At 42.1% G+C, this 16,850-nt stretch overlaps 1 protein-coding gene across 2 annotated transcripts in view; it reads right to left on the reverse strand.

Moving 5' to 3' along the window:
• The window catches only part of ZNF443 (zinc finger protein 443), a 52,594-nt gene that overhangs the window by 12,786 nt on the left and 22,958 nt on the right, over window positions 1-16,850 (reverse strand). For both annotated transcript variants that reach the window (XM_054538355.2, XM_054538354.2), the window contains one exon: window positions 14,396-14,541. In XM_054538355.2, the coding sequence (XP_054394330.2) occupies window positions 14,396-14,539 (144 nt within the window). In that variant the 5' untranslated portion in view covers window positions 14,540-14,541. The remainder of the gene's footprint in view (window positions 1-14,395; window positions 14,542-16,850) is intronic.

A 16,850-nucleotide genomic window follows, 5' to 3' on the forward strand; every position in this document is an offset into this window, starting at 1 on the left:
AGGGATGTTAAATATCATCAAAAGCTTTTTCAGTACATATTGAAATGATTATATGGTGTTTGCCCTTTATTCTGTTGAAATGATACATCACATTGATTGATTTGCATATATTGAACCATCCTTGCATCCCAGGGATAAATGCCACTTGGTCATGATGAATGATCTTTTTGGTGTATTGTTAAATTCAGTTTGCTAGTATTGAGTTGAGGATTCTTGCATCAATATTCATCAGTGACAATGGCCTATAGTTTTCTTTTTCTGACATGTCTTTGTCTGGTTTTGGTGTCAAAGTACTATTGGCTTTGTAAAATAAGTTTGGAAGTATTGCCTTCTCCTCTGTGTTTTGGAATAGTTTGAGTAGGATTGGTATTAGTTCTTTTTTAAATGTTGGTAGAATTCAGCAGTGAAGCCACTGGGTTCTGGGGTTTTCTTTGCTAGGAGACTTTTTATTATGGCTTTGATCTCGTTATTTGTTATTGGTCAGTTCAGGTTTTTTATTTCTTCATGGTTCAATGTTGCTATGTTGTATCTGCCTAGGAATTTATCCATTTCTTCTAGGTTTTCCAATTTATTGGTATATAATTGTTCTTAGTTGCATTAATGATCCTTTGAATTTCTGCAGTATCAACTGTAATGTCTCCTTTTTCATCTCTAATTTTATTTATTTGGGCCTTTCTGTTTTTTTCTTAGTCTACCTCAAGGTTTGTCAATTTTGTTTGTCTTTTCAAAAAACCAACTTTTTGTTTCATTGTTCTTTTCTATTGTTTCTTCATTTCAAATTCATTTATTTCTACTGATTTTTATTATTTCTTTTCTTCTACTGATTTTGGGTTTAGTTTGCTCTTGCTTTTCTAATTCTTTAAGATGCATTCTTAGGTTGTTTATTTGAAGGTTTTCTTCTTCTTTTTTTTTTCTTTTTTTTTTTGAGATGAGTTTCACTTCACTCTTGTTGCCCAGTCTGGAGTGCAATGGCGCAATCTCAGCTCACTGCCACCTCTGCCTCCTGGGTTCAAGCAATTCTCCTGCCTCAGCCTCCCAAGTAGCTGGCATTACAGGCACCCACCACCATGTCTGGCTAATTTTTTGTATTTTTAGTAGATACAGGGTTTCACCATGTTGGCCAGGCTGGTCTCGAACTCCTAACCTCAGGTGATCCACTCCCCTTGGCCTCCTAAAGTGCTGGGATTACAGGTGGGAGCCACTGCACCCAGCCTGAAGGTCTTCTTTTTTGATGTAGGTGCTTATATCTATAAACTTCCTTCTTAGTACTGCTTTTGCTGTATTCCATAGGTTTTGGTATGTTGCATTTTCATTACCATTTGTTTGAAAAAACTTTTCAATTTTCTTCTTAATTTCTTCATTGACCCCACTGGTCATTCAGGAGCATATTGTTTAATTTCCACGTTTGTATGGTTTCCAGAATTCCTCGTCATTGGTTTCTAGTTTATTCCACTTATTCTGTGACACAATTGATATTATTTCAGTTTTTCGGAGTGTTTTAAGACATGTTTTTTGACCTAACATATGGTCTATCCTTGAGAATGATTCCTGTGCTCAGGAAAAGTATGTGTATTCTGTAGCTGTTGGATAAAATGTTCTGTAAATATCTATTAGGTCCATTTGATCTATAGTGTAGATTAAATCCCATTTAATCTTTCTTTTGTCTGATTTTTCAGTGTATATTGAAATAATCTTTGTTGATTTACTGTCTGGAAGATCTGTCCAGTGCTGAATATGGGGTGTTAAAATCTCCAGCTATTATTGTATTGGTGTCTATCTCTGTCTCTCTCCTTTTTTTTTGTTTTTTTTTTTTTTTTTTTTTGAGACAGAGTTTCACTCTTGTTGCCTAGGCTGGAGTGCAGTGGTGCAATCTTGGCTTACTGCAGCCTCCACCTCTGAGGTTCAAGCAATTCTCCTGCCTCAGTCTCCCAAGTAGCTAGGATTACAGGTGCCCGCCACCACACCTGGCTATTTTTTTGTATTTTTAGTAGAGACGGGGTTTTGCCATGTTGGCCAGGCTGGTCTTCAACTCCTGGCCTCAGGTGATCCACCTGCCTTGGCCTCACAAAGTGGTGGGATTACAGGCATAAGCCACCATGCCCGGCCCTCTCTCTTTTTAACTAATAATATATGTTTTCTATATCTGAGTGCTCCAATGTTGGGTGTACATATGTTCACAATTGTTACATCGTCTTGCTGAATTGACCTCTTTATAATTGCATAGTGACCTTCTTTGACTTTTCTTACAGTTTTTGTCTTGAAATATATTTTGTCTAAGTATTGCTACTCCTGCTCTTTATTGGTTTCCACTGGCATGGAATATGTTTTTCCATTCCTTTATTTCCAGTCTATGGGTTTCTTTATAGGTGAAGTGTGTTTCTTGTAGGCAACAGATCATTAGGTCTTGTTTTTTAATCCATTTAGCCATTCTATGATTTTTGATTGGATAGTTTAGTTCATTTACATTCAGTGTTATTATTAGTAAGTGAGAACTTACTCCTGCCATTTTGTTATTTGTTTTCTGGTTGTTTTTTCATCTTCTCTCCCTTCTTTCCTTCCATCCTGTCTTCTTTTTAGTGAAGGTGACTTTCTCTGGTGGTATGATTTAACTTCTTACTTTTTATTTTTTGTGTATCTGTTGTATATTTTTTGACTTGAGGTTGCCATGAGGTTTGCAAATACTATCTTATAACCCATAATTTTAAGCTTATAACAACTTAATGCTGTTTGTATAAACAAAGAAACAAACAAAAAGAAATCTAATGAAAACTCTATGTCTTAACGTCATACCCCTGCTTTTTAACTTTTCTTTGTTTCTATTTATATATTGCTTGTACTGTCTGTGTTTTGAAAAGTTGTTGTAGTTATTATTTTGGATTTGTTCTACATTTAATCTGTCTACTTAAGAATAATTTACGGCCAGGCGTGGTGGCTCAAGCCTGTAATCCCAGCACTTTGGGAGGCCAAGGCGGGCAGATCACAAGGTCAGGAGATCGAGACCATCCTGGCTAACACAGTGAGACCCTGTCTCTAATAAAAATACAAAAAATTAGCCAGGCATGGTGACAGGCGCCTGTAGTCCCAGCTACTCGGGAGGCTGAGGCAGGAGAATGGCATGAACCCGGGAGGCGGAGCTTGCAGTGAGCCGAGATCACGCCACTGCACTCCAGCCTGGGTGACAGAGCGAGACTCTGCCTCAGGAAAAAAAAAAAAAAAAAAAGAATAATTTACACACCACAGTTACAGTGTTACAATATTCTTTTTCTTTTTTTTTTTTTTTTGAGATGGAGTCTCGCTCTGTTGCCTGGGCTGGAGTGCAATGGTATGATCTCAGCTCACTGCAACCTCCACCTCCCATGTTCATGCGATCCTCCTGCCTCAGCCCCCCTAGTAGCTAGGATTACAGGCACACACCACCATGCTTGGCTAATTTTTGTATTTTTAGTAGAGACCGGGTTTCGCCATGTTGGCCAGGCTGGTCTCAAACTCCTGACCTCAGGTGATCCACCTGCCTCAGCCTCCGAAAGTGCTAGGATTACAGACGTCAGCCACCGAGCTCGGCATACAATATTATTTTTGTTTGTGTGTACTTACTAATACCAGTGAGTTTTGTATCTTCAGATGATTTCTTATTATATATCCTTTTCTTTGTGATTGATATAGTTCCTTTAGTATCTCTTGTAGAACAGGACTGGTATTGATGAAATCCCTCAACTTTTGTTTGTCTGGTAAAGTCTTTATTTCTCCTTCATGTTTGAAGGATATTTTCACTGAATATGCTATTCACGGATAAAAGTTTTTTTCCTTCAGCACTTTAAATATGTCATGCTGCTCCCTCCTGGTTTGTAAGGTTTCTACTGAAAAGTCTTCTGCCAGTTGTATTGGAGCTCCATTGTTTGTTTTGTTTCTTTTCTCTTGCTGCTTTTAGAATCCCTTCATCCTTGACCTTTGGGGGTTTGATTACTAAAAGCCTTGAGGTTGTCTTCTTTGGGTTAAATCTGCTTGGTGTTCTATAACCTTCTTGTGGTTTGATATTGATATCTTTCTTTAGGTTTGGGAAGTTCTCTGTTATTATCCCTTTGAATGAACTTTATACTCCTATCTCTTTCTCTACCACCTCTTTAAAGCCAATGACTCTTAGATTTGCCCTTTTGAGGCTATGTTCTAGATCCTGTAGACATGCTTCAATGTTTTTTATTCTGTTTTCTTTTGCCTCCTCTGACTATTTTCAAGTAGTCTGTCTTCAAGCTAATTATTTCTTTCTTTCTTTTTTTTTTTTTTTTTGAGGCGGAGTCTCACTCTGTCTCCCAGGCTGGAGTGCAATGGTGCTATCTCGGCTCACTGCAAGCTCTGCCCCCCAGGTTCATGCCATTCTCCTGCCTCAGCCTCCCGAGTAGCTGGGACTACAGGTGCCCACCACCACACCCGGCTAATTTTTTGTATTTTTAGTAGAGATGGGGTTTCACCGTGTTAGCCAGGATGGTCTCAATCTCCTGGGATGGTCTCAATCTCAATCTCATGATCTGCCCACCTCGGCCTCCCAAAGTGCTGGGATTACAGGTGTGAGCCACTGAGCCTGGCCCAAGCTAATTATTTCTTCTGCTTGATCAATTCTGCTATTAAGAGACTCTCATGCATTCTTCAGTATGTCAACTGCATTTTGAACTCCAGGATTTCTGCTTGATTCTTCTTTTTTTTTTTTTTTTTTTTTGTGAGATGAAGTCTCACTCTGTCCACCCAGGCTGGAGTGCAGTGGCGTGATCTCAGCTCACCACAACCTCTGCCTCCCAGGTTCAAGCAATTCTCATGCCTCAGCCTCCCGAGTAGCTGGGATTACAGACATGTGCCACCATGCCTGACTAATTTTTATATTTTAGTAGAGATGGGGTTTCACCATGTTGTCCAGGCTGGTCTGGAACTCCTGACCTCAGGTGATCCACCTACCTTGGCCTCCCAAAGTGCTGGGATTAAAGGCATGAGTGACTGTGCCCGGCCTTGATTCTTTTAAATTATTTCAATCTCTTCATTATATTTATCTGATGGAATTCTGAATTCCTTCTCTCTGTTATCTTAAATTTCTTTGAGTTTCCTCAAATAGCTACTTTGCATTCTCTGCCTGAAAGGTCACAAATCTCCATTTCTCCAGGATTGGTCTCTGGTGCCTTATTTAGTTCATTTGGTGAGGTCACATTTTCCTGGATGGTTCTGATGCTTGTGGACATTTATCCCTGTCTGAGCATTGAAGAGTTAGGTATTTATTGTAGTCTTCTCAATCTGGGCTTGTTTGTACTCACCCTTCTTGGGAAAGATTTTAGATATTTGAAAGGACTTAGGTCTTGTGATCTAAGGCATCTCTACATTAAGGGGCATCCCAAGCCCAGTAACAGTGTGGTTCTTGCAGACTCTTAGAGGTACCACCTTTATTATCTTGGATCAGATCCAGAAGAATTTTCTGGATTACCAGGCAGAGATGCTTGTTCTGTTCTCTTTTCTTTTCTTTCTTTTTTGTTTTTTTTTAGATGGAGTTTCACTCTTGTTGTTGCCCAGGCTGGAGTGCAATGGCACGATCTCAGCTCACCGCAACCTCTATCTCCCGAGCTCAAGCAATTCTCCTGCCTCAGCCTCCTGAGTGCCTGGGATTACAGGCATGCACCACCACACCTGGCTAATTTTGTATTTTTAATAGAGATGGGGTTTCTCCATGTTGGTCAGGTTGGTCTCAAACTCCTGATCTCAGGTGATCCATCTGCCTCGGCCTCCCAAAGTGCTGGGATTACAGGCATGAGTCACTGTGCCTGGCCTGTTCTCTTCTCTACTCCAAACAGCATGTCTCTCTCTTGCTCTGTTCTGAGCCACCTGGAGCTGGGGCTGGGGTGACACAAGCACCCCGGTGGCCACCATCACTGAGACTGTGCCGGGTCAGACCTGAAGTGAGCACAGCAGTGGGTCTTACCCAAGGCCTGCTGTAACCACTACCTGGTACCACCTGTGTTTGCTCAAGGCCCTGAGGCTCTACAACCAGTGGGTGGCAATACCAGCCAACTTGTTTCCTTCCCTTCAGGGTGGCAGGTTCCCCCAGGCCCTGTGTGGGTCAAGAGGTGCTATCCAGGAGCCAGTGACTGGAGTAAAAAAACTCAGAAGTCTACCTGGTGTTCTAATTGTACTGTGGCTGAGCTGGCACTCAAATCATGAGATGCAGTCCTTTCCTTTCCACAGGCAGAGAAGCCTCACCCCATGGCCACCACCACCAAAGGCCCATGGGGAGTACTGCCAGGCTACTGGCAATGTTCTCTTAGAGACCAAAGGCTCTTGAGTCAGCTTGTGGTGAAGCTGCCTGGCCTGGGATTCACCCTTCAGTGCAGTGGGCTCCCCTCTGGTTCAGGGAAGGCCCAGAAATACCATCCAAGATCCAAGGCCTGGAATCAGGGATCCCAACAGCCCACTTGGTGCCTACCCCAGTGTGGACAAGCTGGTACCGAACATGCAAAAGTCTCTTTTGCTTTTCCCTCCACTTTTTTCAAGCAGAAGGAGTCTCTCCCTGTAGCCACCACAGCTGAGAATGTTCTGAGTTTCACTCAAGGCCTATGGTGCACTACCAGGGTGTTGCTGCTGGTTATTCAGGGCTGACTCTTCAGTCAGCAGGTGATGGGTCCTTCCAGGACTGAGTCCTTTCCTTCAAGGCAGTGGGTTTCCTTCTGGCCCAGGATGTGTTTAGAAATGTCATCCAGGAGCTAGGGCCTGCAAAAGGGACCTAATGACTATGACTGGTGGCGTATCCTACTGTGGCTGAGCTGGTATACAAAGTGCAAGATAAAGTTCTCTTTACTCTTCCCTCTCCTCACCTCAAGCAGAAGGAAGGGGTCTCTTTTGGAGCTGTGAGCTGTGCTGCCTGGGATTGGGAGAGGGGTAGCACAAGCACTCCCTTAGCTGCCCTAACTGTTGTCTTACTAGGTTACACGCCCCCCAAGTCCACTGGCTCTGAGCCCAGCTCAGTACTAGGAATTGCCTCAGAGTTGCAGTCCTTGTGGCTTAGATTGCCTTTCAAGTTTATTTAGGATTCCAGAGCATTTTAGCCCACAGTGGTGAGGCTCACTGGAACTCAAGTTCCAGCCACTGGGATGGGTAATTCCCCTCTGACTAGAGCTATTTATTTATTTATTTTGAGACGGAGTTTCGCTCTTGTTGCCCAGGCTGGAGTGCAATGGTGCAATCTCGGCTCACCACAACCTCCGCCTCTTGGGTTCAAACTATTCTCCTGCCTCAGCCTCCCAGGTAGCTTGGATTACAGGCATTCACCACCACACCCAGCTAATTTTGTAGTTTTAGTAGAGACGAGGTTTCTCCATGTTCGTCAGGCTGGTCTCGAACTCCTGACCTCAGGTTATCCGCCCGCCTTGGCCTCCCAAAGTGCTGGGATTACAGGTGTGAGCCACCGCACCCGGCCAAAACTCAAGTTTTTTAAGAGAATGGGCAGGAAGGTCCAGCCCACCTTACCAGCCACTAGAGCTGATTTAAATGCTCCCTCTGTGCGTGGGCATCAGCCGAATTCAGCCTGGTTTTGCTTTCTACTTGTTGGTAGAAGAGCTGAGGCAGGACTGGCTTGTCTGTCATAATATAAAAGAGTCTTGGAAGATGTCTGGGGTCCAGGGTCTAAAACCCCTCGTGGCCTTTGGAACACCAATCTCTGTGCCAAAGGGTGGAAGGCTGCCCTGCCGCACCACAAATCTAAGCCCAGGGCATAAAACCCCTTGTGGCTTGGATGGAATCCAGGGCTCAGGGCATAAAACCCCTCATAGCCTCTGGAATGTGCACAGACTTGTTGGTTGCTCTCCCAGGCTCGTAAACATGTTCTCTATTATCTCCAAGCAGCAGAGCATATTATATATGCATCAAAGAAAATGCTAAACCATCACAGATACGCTTGATGCACCGCTACCTTTCTATCCTCACGCCCTCACCTGTTTACCCCCACGTCCTCATGACCTGCTTCTTTGTTTGATCACCAATAAATAGTGTGGGCTCCCAGTGCTCAGGGCCTTCACAGCCTCCATACCAGCGTTGGCCCCCTGGACCCACCTTATGCACTCTTAACTTGTCTTTTCTCATTCCTTTGACTCCGCTGGAGTTTGTAGCCCCCACGGCCTCGTGTTGGGTCTAATCACCCCAACATTTCTGGCACCCAACGTGGGGCTATGAACACTCCGGTGAAGGAACACTAGAGCGTGCGGAAGCGGAGGACACATTATCAGAGGACACCTGAGGATGACTAAAAGAAGCTTGGTGGGTAAGCTGGGCACTCAGAAGAACCAGGTAACAATGGAACAGAATGCAAGTAAATATTTTGCTTATTTAAATTTCTTAAGGCATTTATTATGGAGAGGGGGAGTGAAAGTACTCAGAACTTATTAACACTCTTTAATACAATACAGCAGTTTTGCCCATGGTTCCCAGAACAAGGGACAATGGAGCTAGATGAATGGGAAAGAATTGGCAGAAATTTTAAAAAGGCATATAAAGAAGGAGCCAAAATTCCAGTTTCTGTTTGGTCAGTGTGGGCATTGATAAAGGCAGCTCTTGAGCCATTTCAAACAGATGACAAGGCAGATTCAGATGAGGAAGAGGTAGACAAGTGTAAAAAATTAACTTCAGATTCTGAATGTGAGGAACAGCAACCGGAAGAAATTAAAGAAAAGAAATGGAAACTGAAAAAGGTATATTTTACTAGCCCTTCGGTTCCATCTGCTGAATTAAGTGAATGGCCACCTCCTCCCTCTCCTGCTAATGGGTGAGAAGATGAATTAGCTGTAAAACTTACCGCTCCGGTAGCTGCAACATTAAAACCTGGAGCAACTGGTGGTGCTATATAAAATTTTATTCAGAAGGCTAGAGCTGAAGGAGACCTAGAAGCATGGCAATTTCCCGTTACTATAATCCAGAGAGGAGGACAGAATATAGCTAGTTGGGCCACCTTTCCTTTTAAGTTGTTAAAGGAATTCAAGCAAGCCATTAGTCAATATAGGCCAAATTCTCCTTTTATACAAACTTTACTAAAAAATGTGGCTCTTGATAATAGATTAATACTATATGGCTGGAATACTTTAACAAAATCTGTTCTCACTCCATCTCAGTACTTGGAGTTTAAAACTTGGTGGGCTGATGAAGCTCAAACTCAGAGAAGAGAAAACACACAAGTACAGCCGCCTGTGCCTGTTTCCTTTGAACAGTTAATGGGGTTGGGCCCTAATTGGGGCCAATTAGACAATCAAACAGTAATGAAAAATGTTGCCATTGTTCAGTTACGCACTGTGTGCTTACAGGCATGGAAAAAAAATGTCACAGGGAAAAAATATCCTTCTCTCATTAGACCTATGAGAGGGAAGGCTCATTTGACTGAATATATTAAGGCTTGTGATGGCATTGGGGGGAAATTTACATACGGCTACTCTTTTGGCTCAAGCTATGGCTGGACTAAACGTGGGAAAAAATATGCCCCATTTCTCAGGCTCTTGTTTTCATTGTGGGCAATTTGGACACACAGAAAAGGAATGTAGAAAAGGAAATCAAAAGGCAAAAACTATTACCATCAATCGACAGAAAAGTCCCAATGTATGCCCCCGATGTAAGAAGGGCAATCACTGGGCAAATCAGTGTAATTCTAAATTTAGCAAAGATGGGCAACCTCTTTCAGGAAACAGGAAGAGGGGCCCACCTCGGGCTCCTCAACAAACCAAGGCGTATCGAGCACAGTCAGTGCCCTTACAAACATACAACAATTGTCCCCTGCCACAGCAGGCAGTGCTGCCGTGGATCTCTGCAGCACAATTCCCATTTCCCTACTTCCTGGGGAGCCACCAAAGAAGGTCCCCATGGGAGTTGGGAGCCCTTTACCCTCAGGAACAGTTGGTCTATTGCTTGGAAGGTCTAATTTAAATTTAAGAGGTGTCATTGTACATAAATAATTGATTCTAATTATACCAGAGAGATTCAATTAGTTATTAGTTCCTCAATTCCATGGTCTGCTTTCCCAGGAGAAAGAATTGCTCAGTTGTTACTGTTACCTTATGCAAAACTGGGAAGCAGCACAGTAAAAAAAATAATAATAATAATAGGAGGATTTGGTGGTACGAATCCAGCAGGAAAAGCTGTATATTGGGTTAATCAAGTGTCTGATAAGAGACCTATTTGTACAGTAACCATTCAAGGAAAGGACTTTGAAGGGTTAGTAGATACTGGAGCTGATGTTTCTATTATTGGTTTAAATCAATGGCCCCGGCATTGGCCTAAGCAAAAGGCATCCATTGGTATTGTTGGAGTAGGGGCTGCTTCAGAATTTTTTAAAGTTCTTTAATTTTGCCATGCCAAGGGCCGGATGGCCAAGAAGGGACAATTCAACCTATTATTACACCTATTCCTGTCAATCCATGGGGTAGAGACTTATTATAACAATGGGGTGCTAAAATATCTATTCCTATGGATCAGTATAATAATAACAGTAAACAAATGATGAGAAAAATGGGATATCTGCCGGGGAAGGGACCGGGAAAAAAAAATAAAAATGGCCAACCAGAACCTTTAGAACTAAAAGGGCAAACAGATCAAACTGGATTAGGGTATCATTTTTAGGAGCTGCAATTGCTGAGCCTCCGGCTCCCATTCTGCTTGTTTGGTTAACTGCCAAACCAGTTTGGGTGGAGCAATGGCCGCTGAAACAGGAAAAACTGGAGGCTTTAAAAGAATTAGTGCAGGAACAATTACAAAAGGGACACATAGAGCCTACTTTCTCCCCTTGGAATTGTTATTAAGAAAAAATCAGGGAAATGGAGAATGTTAACAGATTTGAGGGCTGTTAATGCTATAATTCAGCCCATGGGCGCACTGAACCAGCGCTGCCCTCTCCAACAATGATCCCAAAATACTGACCTCTCATAGTAACAGATTTAAAACATGATTTTTTACCATTCCTTTAGCTACTCAAGATTATGAAAAAATTGCTTTTACTGTTCCCACTATAAATAACAAAGAACCAGTGGACAGATACCATTGAAAAGTACTGCCACAAGGCATGTTAAATTGCCCATTTGTCAAACTTATGTTGGAAAAGCTGTTAAGCCAGTTAGAGAACAATTCAAAAAATGTTATATTATCCACTACATGGATGATATTTTATGTGCAGCTGAAACTAGGGAGGAATTAATGCTATGCTACAAACAGTTAGAAAAGGCTGTAACTGCAGCAGGGTTAATCATAGCCCCCGATAAAATCCAGACTTCTACTCCCTTTCAGTATTTAGGAATGAAAGTAAAACAAAGTACTATTAAGCCTCAAAAAGTTCAAATTAGAAGAGATAATTTAAAGACTAAATAATTTTCAAAAATTATTCGGAGACATTAATTGCATTTGTCCCAATTTAGGCATCCCTACTTATGCTATGTCTCACCTCTTTTCTACCTTACGAGGTGATTCTAACTTAAACAGTAAATGCTGTTAGAGGAACTTCAATTAATTGAAGAAAACATTTCTTGTTTTATTCCATTAGTGAGGACATCTAGGATGATGATGAATAGCAGTGGTGAGAGGAGGCATCCTTACCTCGTTCCTGATCTTAGTTGGAAAGCATCTAGATATCAAAATTAAGTATGATCTTAGCTTTGGCTTCTTTTTAGAGGTTCTTTATCAAGTGAGAGAAATTTGCTTCTATCTGCTATTAGGTTTATGGACCTGAGCATGCCACCTAATCATTGCTTTTCCCTTTTCTTTCTGTAAAAAATCCCTCAGAATTCATATAAAGTTGCGAGTTTCAGGTTGGTTGGCTCTGACTGATCACCTGTATTATGGACCATCTGTGTGATTATGGGGAAAAGTTCAGGACACCAGCAACCTACATTGGATGGGACCACCTCTGACTCCAGGGATTGCCACTCAATCTTTCTGAGATTAGCACCCATATCCAACAAGGTAATTTTGCCTAAGACTCTGGTGGGAACCAGCAGCCTTACGATCTCAAGATTATCCCTTTGACATGCTGGTAAGCAGCAGTACTACAGAAAATAATATAGGCACCCTGGCTACTTGTTTTGCTTTGGGAGAACAGTTGAGTTACATCCTCTCATGCTTTGGAAAGGACTGCTACCAAATGTACCTTCTTTTCTTTCCTCATCAGTGCCTGACCATGGGGTATCATGGATGTGCATGTTTCAATAGCCTCCCACTCACCCCATTGGTGAGAGAGGAATTAGGGCCCTAGGGCTATTTAGGTAGCCTAACACATGATATCCACCACTGGACAAATGCAACTGACAACAGTTTATTAGTCATATATATTCACAGCCCAGATAAGGAGGGTACCATAAGTCATGCAGATCCACAAAGAAAATGCATTTGGGAGCAGAGGGCCCAAACATGGCTGTGGGAAACAGGCTTTGTAGTATCAAAAGGGTGAGGTACCCCTTGGTTTTCTTGGGAGGATGTGATTCACTTCTTTGAATAATGTGTGGGTTAGCAAGGATCTGAAACCCCTTATACAAGAGACAAAGACTATATAACTATGCTATAATAGTATAAAACTGTATTATGCAGTATAGTATAATAGTAATTATATATTTTAGTTATACATAACATATACCAGTTATATGTTTTATATATACAATTATATATCATTATACAATATATTACATATTATATATACAAATATATCTATAAATGTACATGTAAACACACTACAGGCTATACTAGATAATGCTATACTATATAGTAGAAAATGGTCCAGAAATATCTCTTTTGAATATAGCTGCAGAGGCCCAACAAAATACCAGCAAATTGAATCCAGCAATATATAAAAAGACCTATACAACATGACCAAGTTGGATTGAGCTCAGAAAAGCAATGTTGGTTTCACATATAAATATATATTAATATACCATATTTACAGAATAAGGGATCTATTATCACAGGGTCATCCCAAAAGGCACAGAAAATGATTTTTTTTTTTTTTATTCAGATAGGGTCTTGCTCTGTCACCTAGGCTGGAGTGCAGTGGTGTAATCATAGCTCACTGCAGCCTTGAACTCCTGGGCTCAAGTGATCCTCCCACTTCAGCCTTCTGACTAGCTAGGGCTACAGGCATGCACCACAACACTCAGCTAATTTTTAAATTTTTCTGTAGAGACGAGGTCTTGCTATATTGCCCAGGCTGATCTCAAACTCCTGGCCTCAAGTAGTCCTCCTGCCTCAGCCTCCCAAAGTGTTGGAATTATAGGCGTGGCTCACACCTGGCCAGATAATGAATATGACAAAGGCCAATACCATTTTACAATGAAAATACTCAATAGAGTACAAATAGGATGGAACTTTCTCAATGTGCTATAAGGCAGCTATGAGAAACAGCTAACATCATACTTGATGGTGAAAGATTGAACGCTTTTTATCTTAGATCAAGAAGAGTGTCTGCTTTTATCATTTCTATTCAACATGTTAAAGAAGGTGCTACCAGGGCAATCAGGTAAGAAAATGAAATGAAAGCACTCCAGATATTAAAGGGCATACATACATAGCCCCCCCAGACAGACATACAACATTGCACAGACTTGATCACTGCACATACAGGTGGACAAACCCAGACACAGACACACAAACTTCCAAACTTACAAACCCGCAGTGATTAAAGCCCCAGAGACACCAACGGATGCCCCCAGAGACATCAACAGCCCAGGCCCTCTGCAATGTTCCCCAGCTTCCTTTCCCTCTTTAGGACTAACCACCATCTGATACATCATGTAATTTTGCTTGTATCTCATTTCTTGCCTCCTAGAATGTCAGCTTCAAGGGAACACTATTAGCTAAGGTTTGTTCACTATGAAACCTACAAAGGACCTGTTACATAGAAGAGTTTAATACATATTGAATTATTGGGACTCTCTGTCACACACATACACACACACCCACACACCTCATTATAGGGCCACATCCACTTATCTTAAGAGTGAATTGTTAGGCCGGGCGCGGTGGCTCATGCCTGTATTCCCAGCACTTTGGGAGGCCGAGATGGGTGGATCATGAGGTCAGGAGATCAAGACCATCCTGGCTAACACGGTGAAACCCCATCTATATTAAAAATACAAAAAAATTAGCCGGGCGTGGTGGTGGGTGCCTGTAGTCCCAGCTACTCAGGAGGCTGAGGCAGGAGAATGGCGTGAATCCGAGGCGGAGCTTGTAGTGAGCCAAGGTCGCACCACTGCACTCCAGCCTGAGTGACAGAATGAGACTCCGTCTCAAAAAAAAAGAGTGAATTGTTCTCACCTCCATCCCATGTGGCAGAAAAAGTGTGTAAGTATTGCAAAACAAATTTTAAAATAAGTTTTAAAATATGAATATTTTAAAAGTATATAATTATACAAACCTTGCAATGTTCTTCTAAGTTTAAAGTTTTTGGCTGGGCATGCTGGCTCACGCCTGTAATCCCAGTATTTTGAGAGGCTGAGGCAGGTGGATCACTTGAGCTCAGGAGTTTGAGACCAGTCTGGGCAACATGGCAAAACCCCATCTCTACAAAAAAAGAAAAAAGTCAGGCATGGTGGTGTGCACCTGTGGTCCCAGTTACTTGGGAGGCTGAGGTGGGAGGATCACTTGAGCCCAGGAGGCGGAGGTTGCAGTTGAGCCAAGATTGCACTACTGCACTCCAGCCTGGGTGACAGAGCAAGACAGTCTCAAATAAAATAAAAAAAAAATTTTTTTTTTTTGGCAGTGCCCAGTACAGGTGGTGGCACACATTAGGACTTCAAAATCCAGAGATTCCATGATTCTGAGTTACGAAGTCAAGAGATTGAGACCATCCTGGCCAACATGGTGAAACCCCGTCTCTACTAAAAATACAAAAATTAGCTGGGTATGGTGGCACATGCCTGTAGTCCCAGCTACTCAGGAGGTTGAGGCAGGAGAATCACTTGAACCTGGGAGGGGGGGGTTGCAGTGAGCCAAAATCACGCCTCTGCACTCCAGCCTGGCAACAGAGTGAGACTCCATCTCAAAAAAAAGAAGGCCAGGCATGGTGGCTCATGCCTGTAATCCCAGCACTTTGGGAGGCTGAGGCGGGCAGATCATGAGGTTAGAAGATCGAGACCATCCTGGCCAACATGGTGAAACCCCATCTCTACTAAAAATACAAAAAAAACCAAAAAATTAGCTGGGCGTGGTGGTGGGCACCTGTAATCCCAGCTACTCGGAAGGCTGAGGCAGGAGAATGGCTTGAACCCGGGAGGCAGAGGTTGCAGTGAGCCAAGATCGCGCCACTGCACTCCAGCCTGGTGACAGAGCAAGACCCTGTCTCAAAAAAAAAAAAAAAAAAAAAAAAAAAGATATGTTAGATAATGGAAATAAATGATCAATGACAACATTCTTACTCATGGAGGTTCCCTACCCTCCAAAGCTAAGGTATCCAACACAACCGTAGCTTCCCTATTAATCTCACAGGTTGGTTGTTATTTCATTTCCTTCAAAGATCTTAATTGCTTTCTAAAAACCAAACCCTTACCTTTTATTAACCATCTCTCTTTTCCCAAATCTATAAGCATGAGAAAGGCAAGAACTTGTTTGTTTCATGTTTCTATATCCATAGCCTAGAATGTCTTGATCATTTGTGCTGAATTGTGTATGCTTTGATACCACAGTGCCAGGCCTATGAGAAAGGTTAAAAAAATTACCATCAAGAGCAAGATGGTTTGATTTGAACAGTGATTCTGTCTTTGCACCTTGCTAGGTTTGTGGTCTCTGAAAACTTATCTACACTTAAAGGACTCTGCTAGTGCACAAAGGAGAAAAAAAGTATTATATAGTTTGCTAAAGACTCAGTGAACTTACATATTTTAATAGAGATATTTTGTGGAAAACATTGTCCAATACACCATAAGAAATATTTCCATGTTTAGATAAGAAAGGTTACGAGCAGTTCCACAGGACTAGGATCTGACCTCACACTCAGGTAAGGCCAAGTCTTATCCTGTTGAAGAGAAAAATGTCACACTTCCTTCATCAGACAAAGCTACTCAGCAATCATGATGGATCAAGACAAAAACAATAACCATGTCTCTAAAAATGGTAAAAGAGAACAGAGTTGAAGTCATTAAAATGACCAAAATTGCCCTCTACTCACTAATCCAAGTGAGTGGTTTCTTAGGAATTAGGTTTAGCTCCACTTCATTCTTCATGCCTCTAGATGAGAATTATGATTACCAGTGACACAATTAAGTTCACCTCACAGCAGGCAACACACACAGGAGTGTCTCAGTTTGGTGATTAACAATCAAGTCACCTAACAAAAATCCAAATCCAAAAAGTTGTTTTGAGAAGGAGTCTTGCTCTGTCGCCCAGCCTGGAGTGCAGTGGTGTGATCTCGGCTCACTGCAACATCTGCCTCCTGGAGTTCAAGCAATTCTCCTGCCTCAGCCTCTTGAGTAGCTGGGATTACAGGCACACGCCACCATGCCCGGCTATTTTTAACATATTTTTTAGTAGAGATCGGGTTTCACCATGTTGGCTAGGCTGGTCTCAAACTCCTGACCTTGTGATCTGCCCACCTCGGCCTCCCAAAGTGCTGGGATTACAGGCATCAGCCACCGCGCCCAGCCGAGCACCCTCTTACTGATACTCCCCAGAGTCATTTATGGTTTATGATCATTCTTATTACTACAATTCTTAACACTCTTCTCTTGACTACAGGTGTGATCCTGGTGATCTTTGAAAAAAAGGCACTGAAACAACCATGATTTAAGTTTTTGGTATTATGAATGCATGAGAAATTTTCTGAGAAAAAATCATAACTATATTAAGAATAAAAAATAAAAAATTCCTAAGGAAAA

This window comes from Pongo abelii, chromosome 20, assembly GCF_028885655.2.
Source record: "Pongo abelii isolate AG06213 chromosome 20, NHGRI_mPonAbe1-v2.0_pri, whole genome shotgun sequence".
NCBI lineage: Eukaryota > Metazoa > Chordata > Mammalia > Primates > Hominidae > Pongo > Pongo abelii.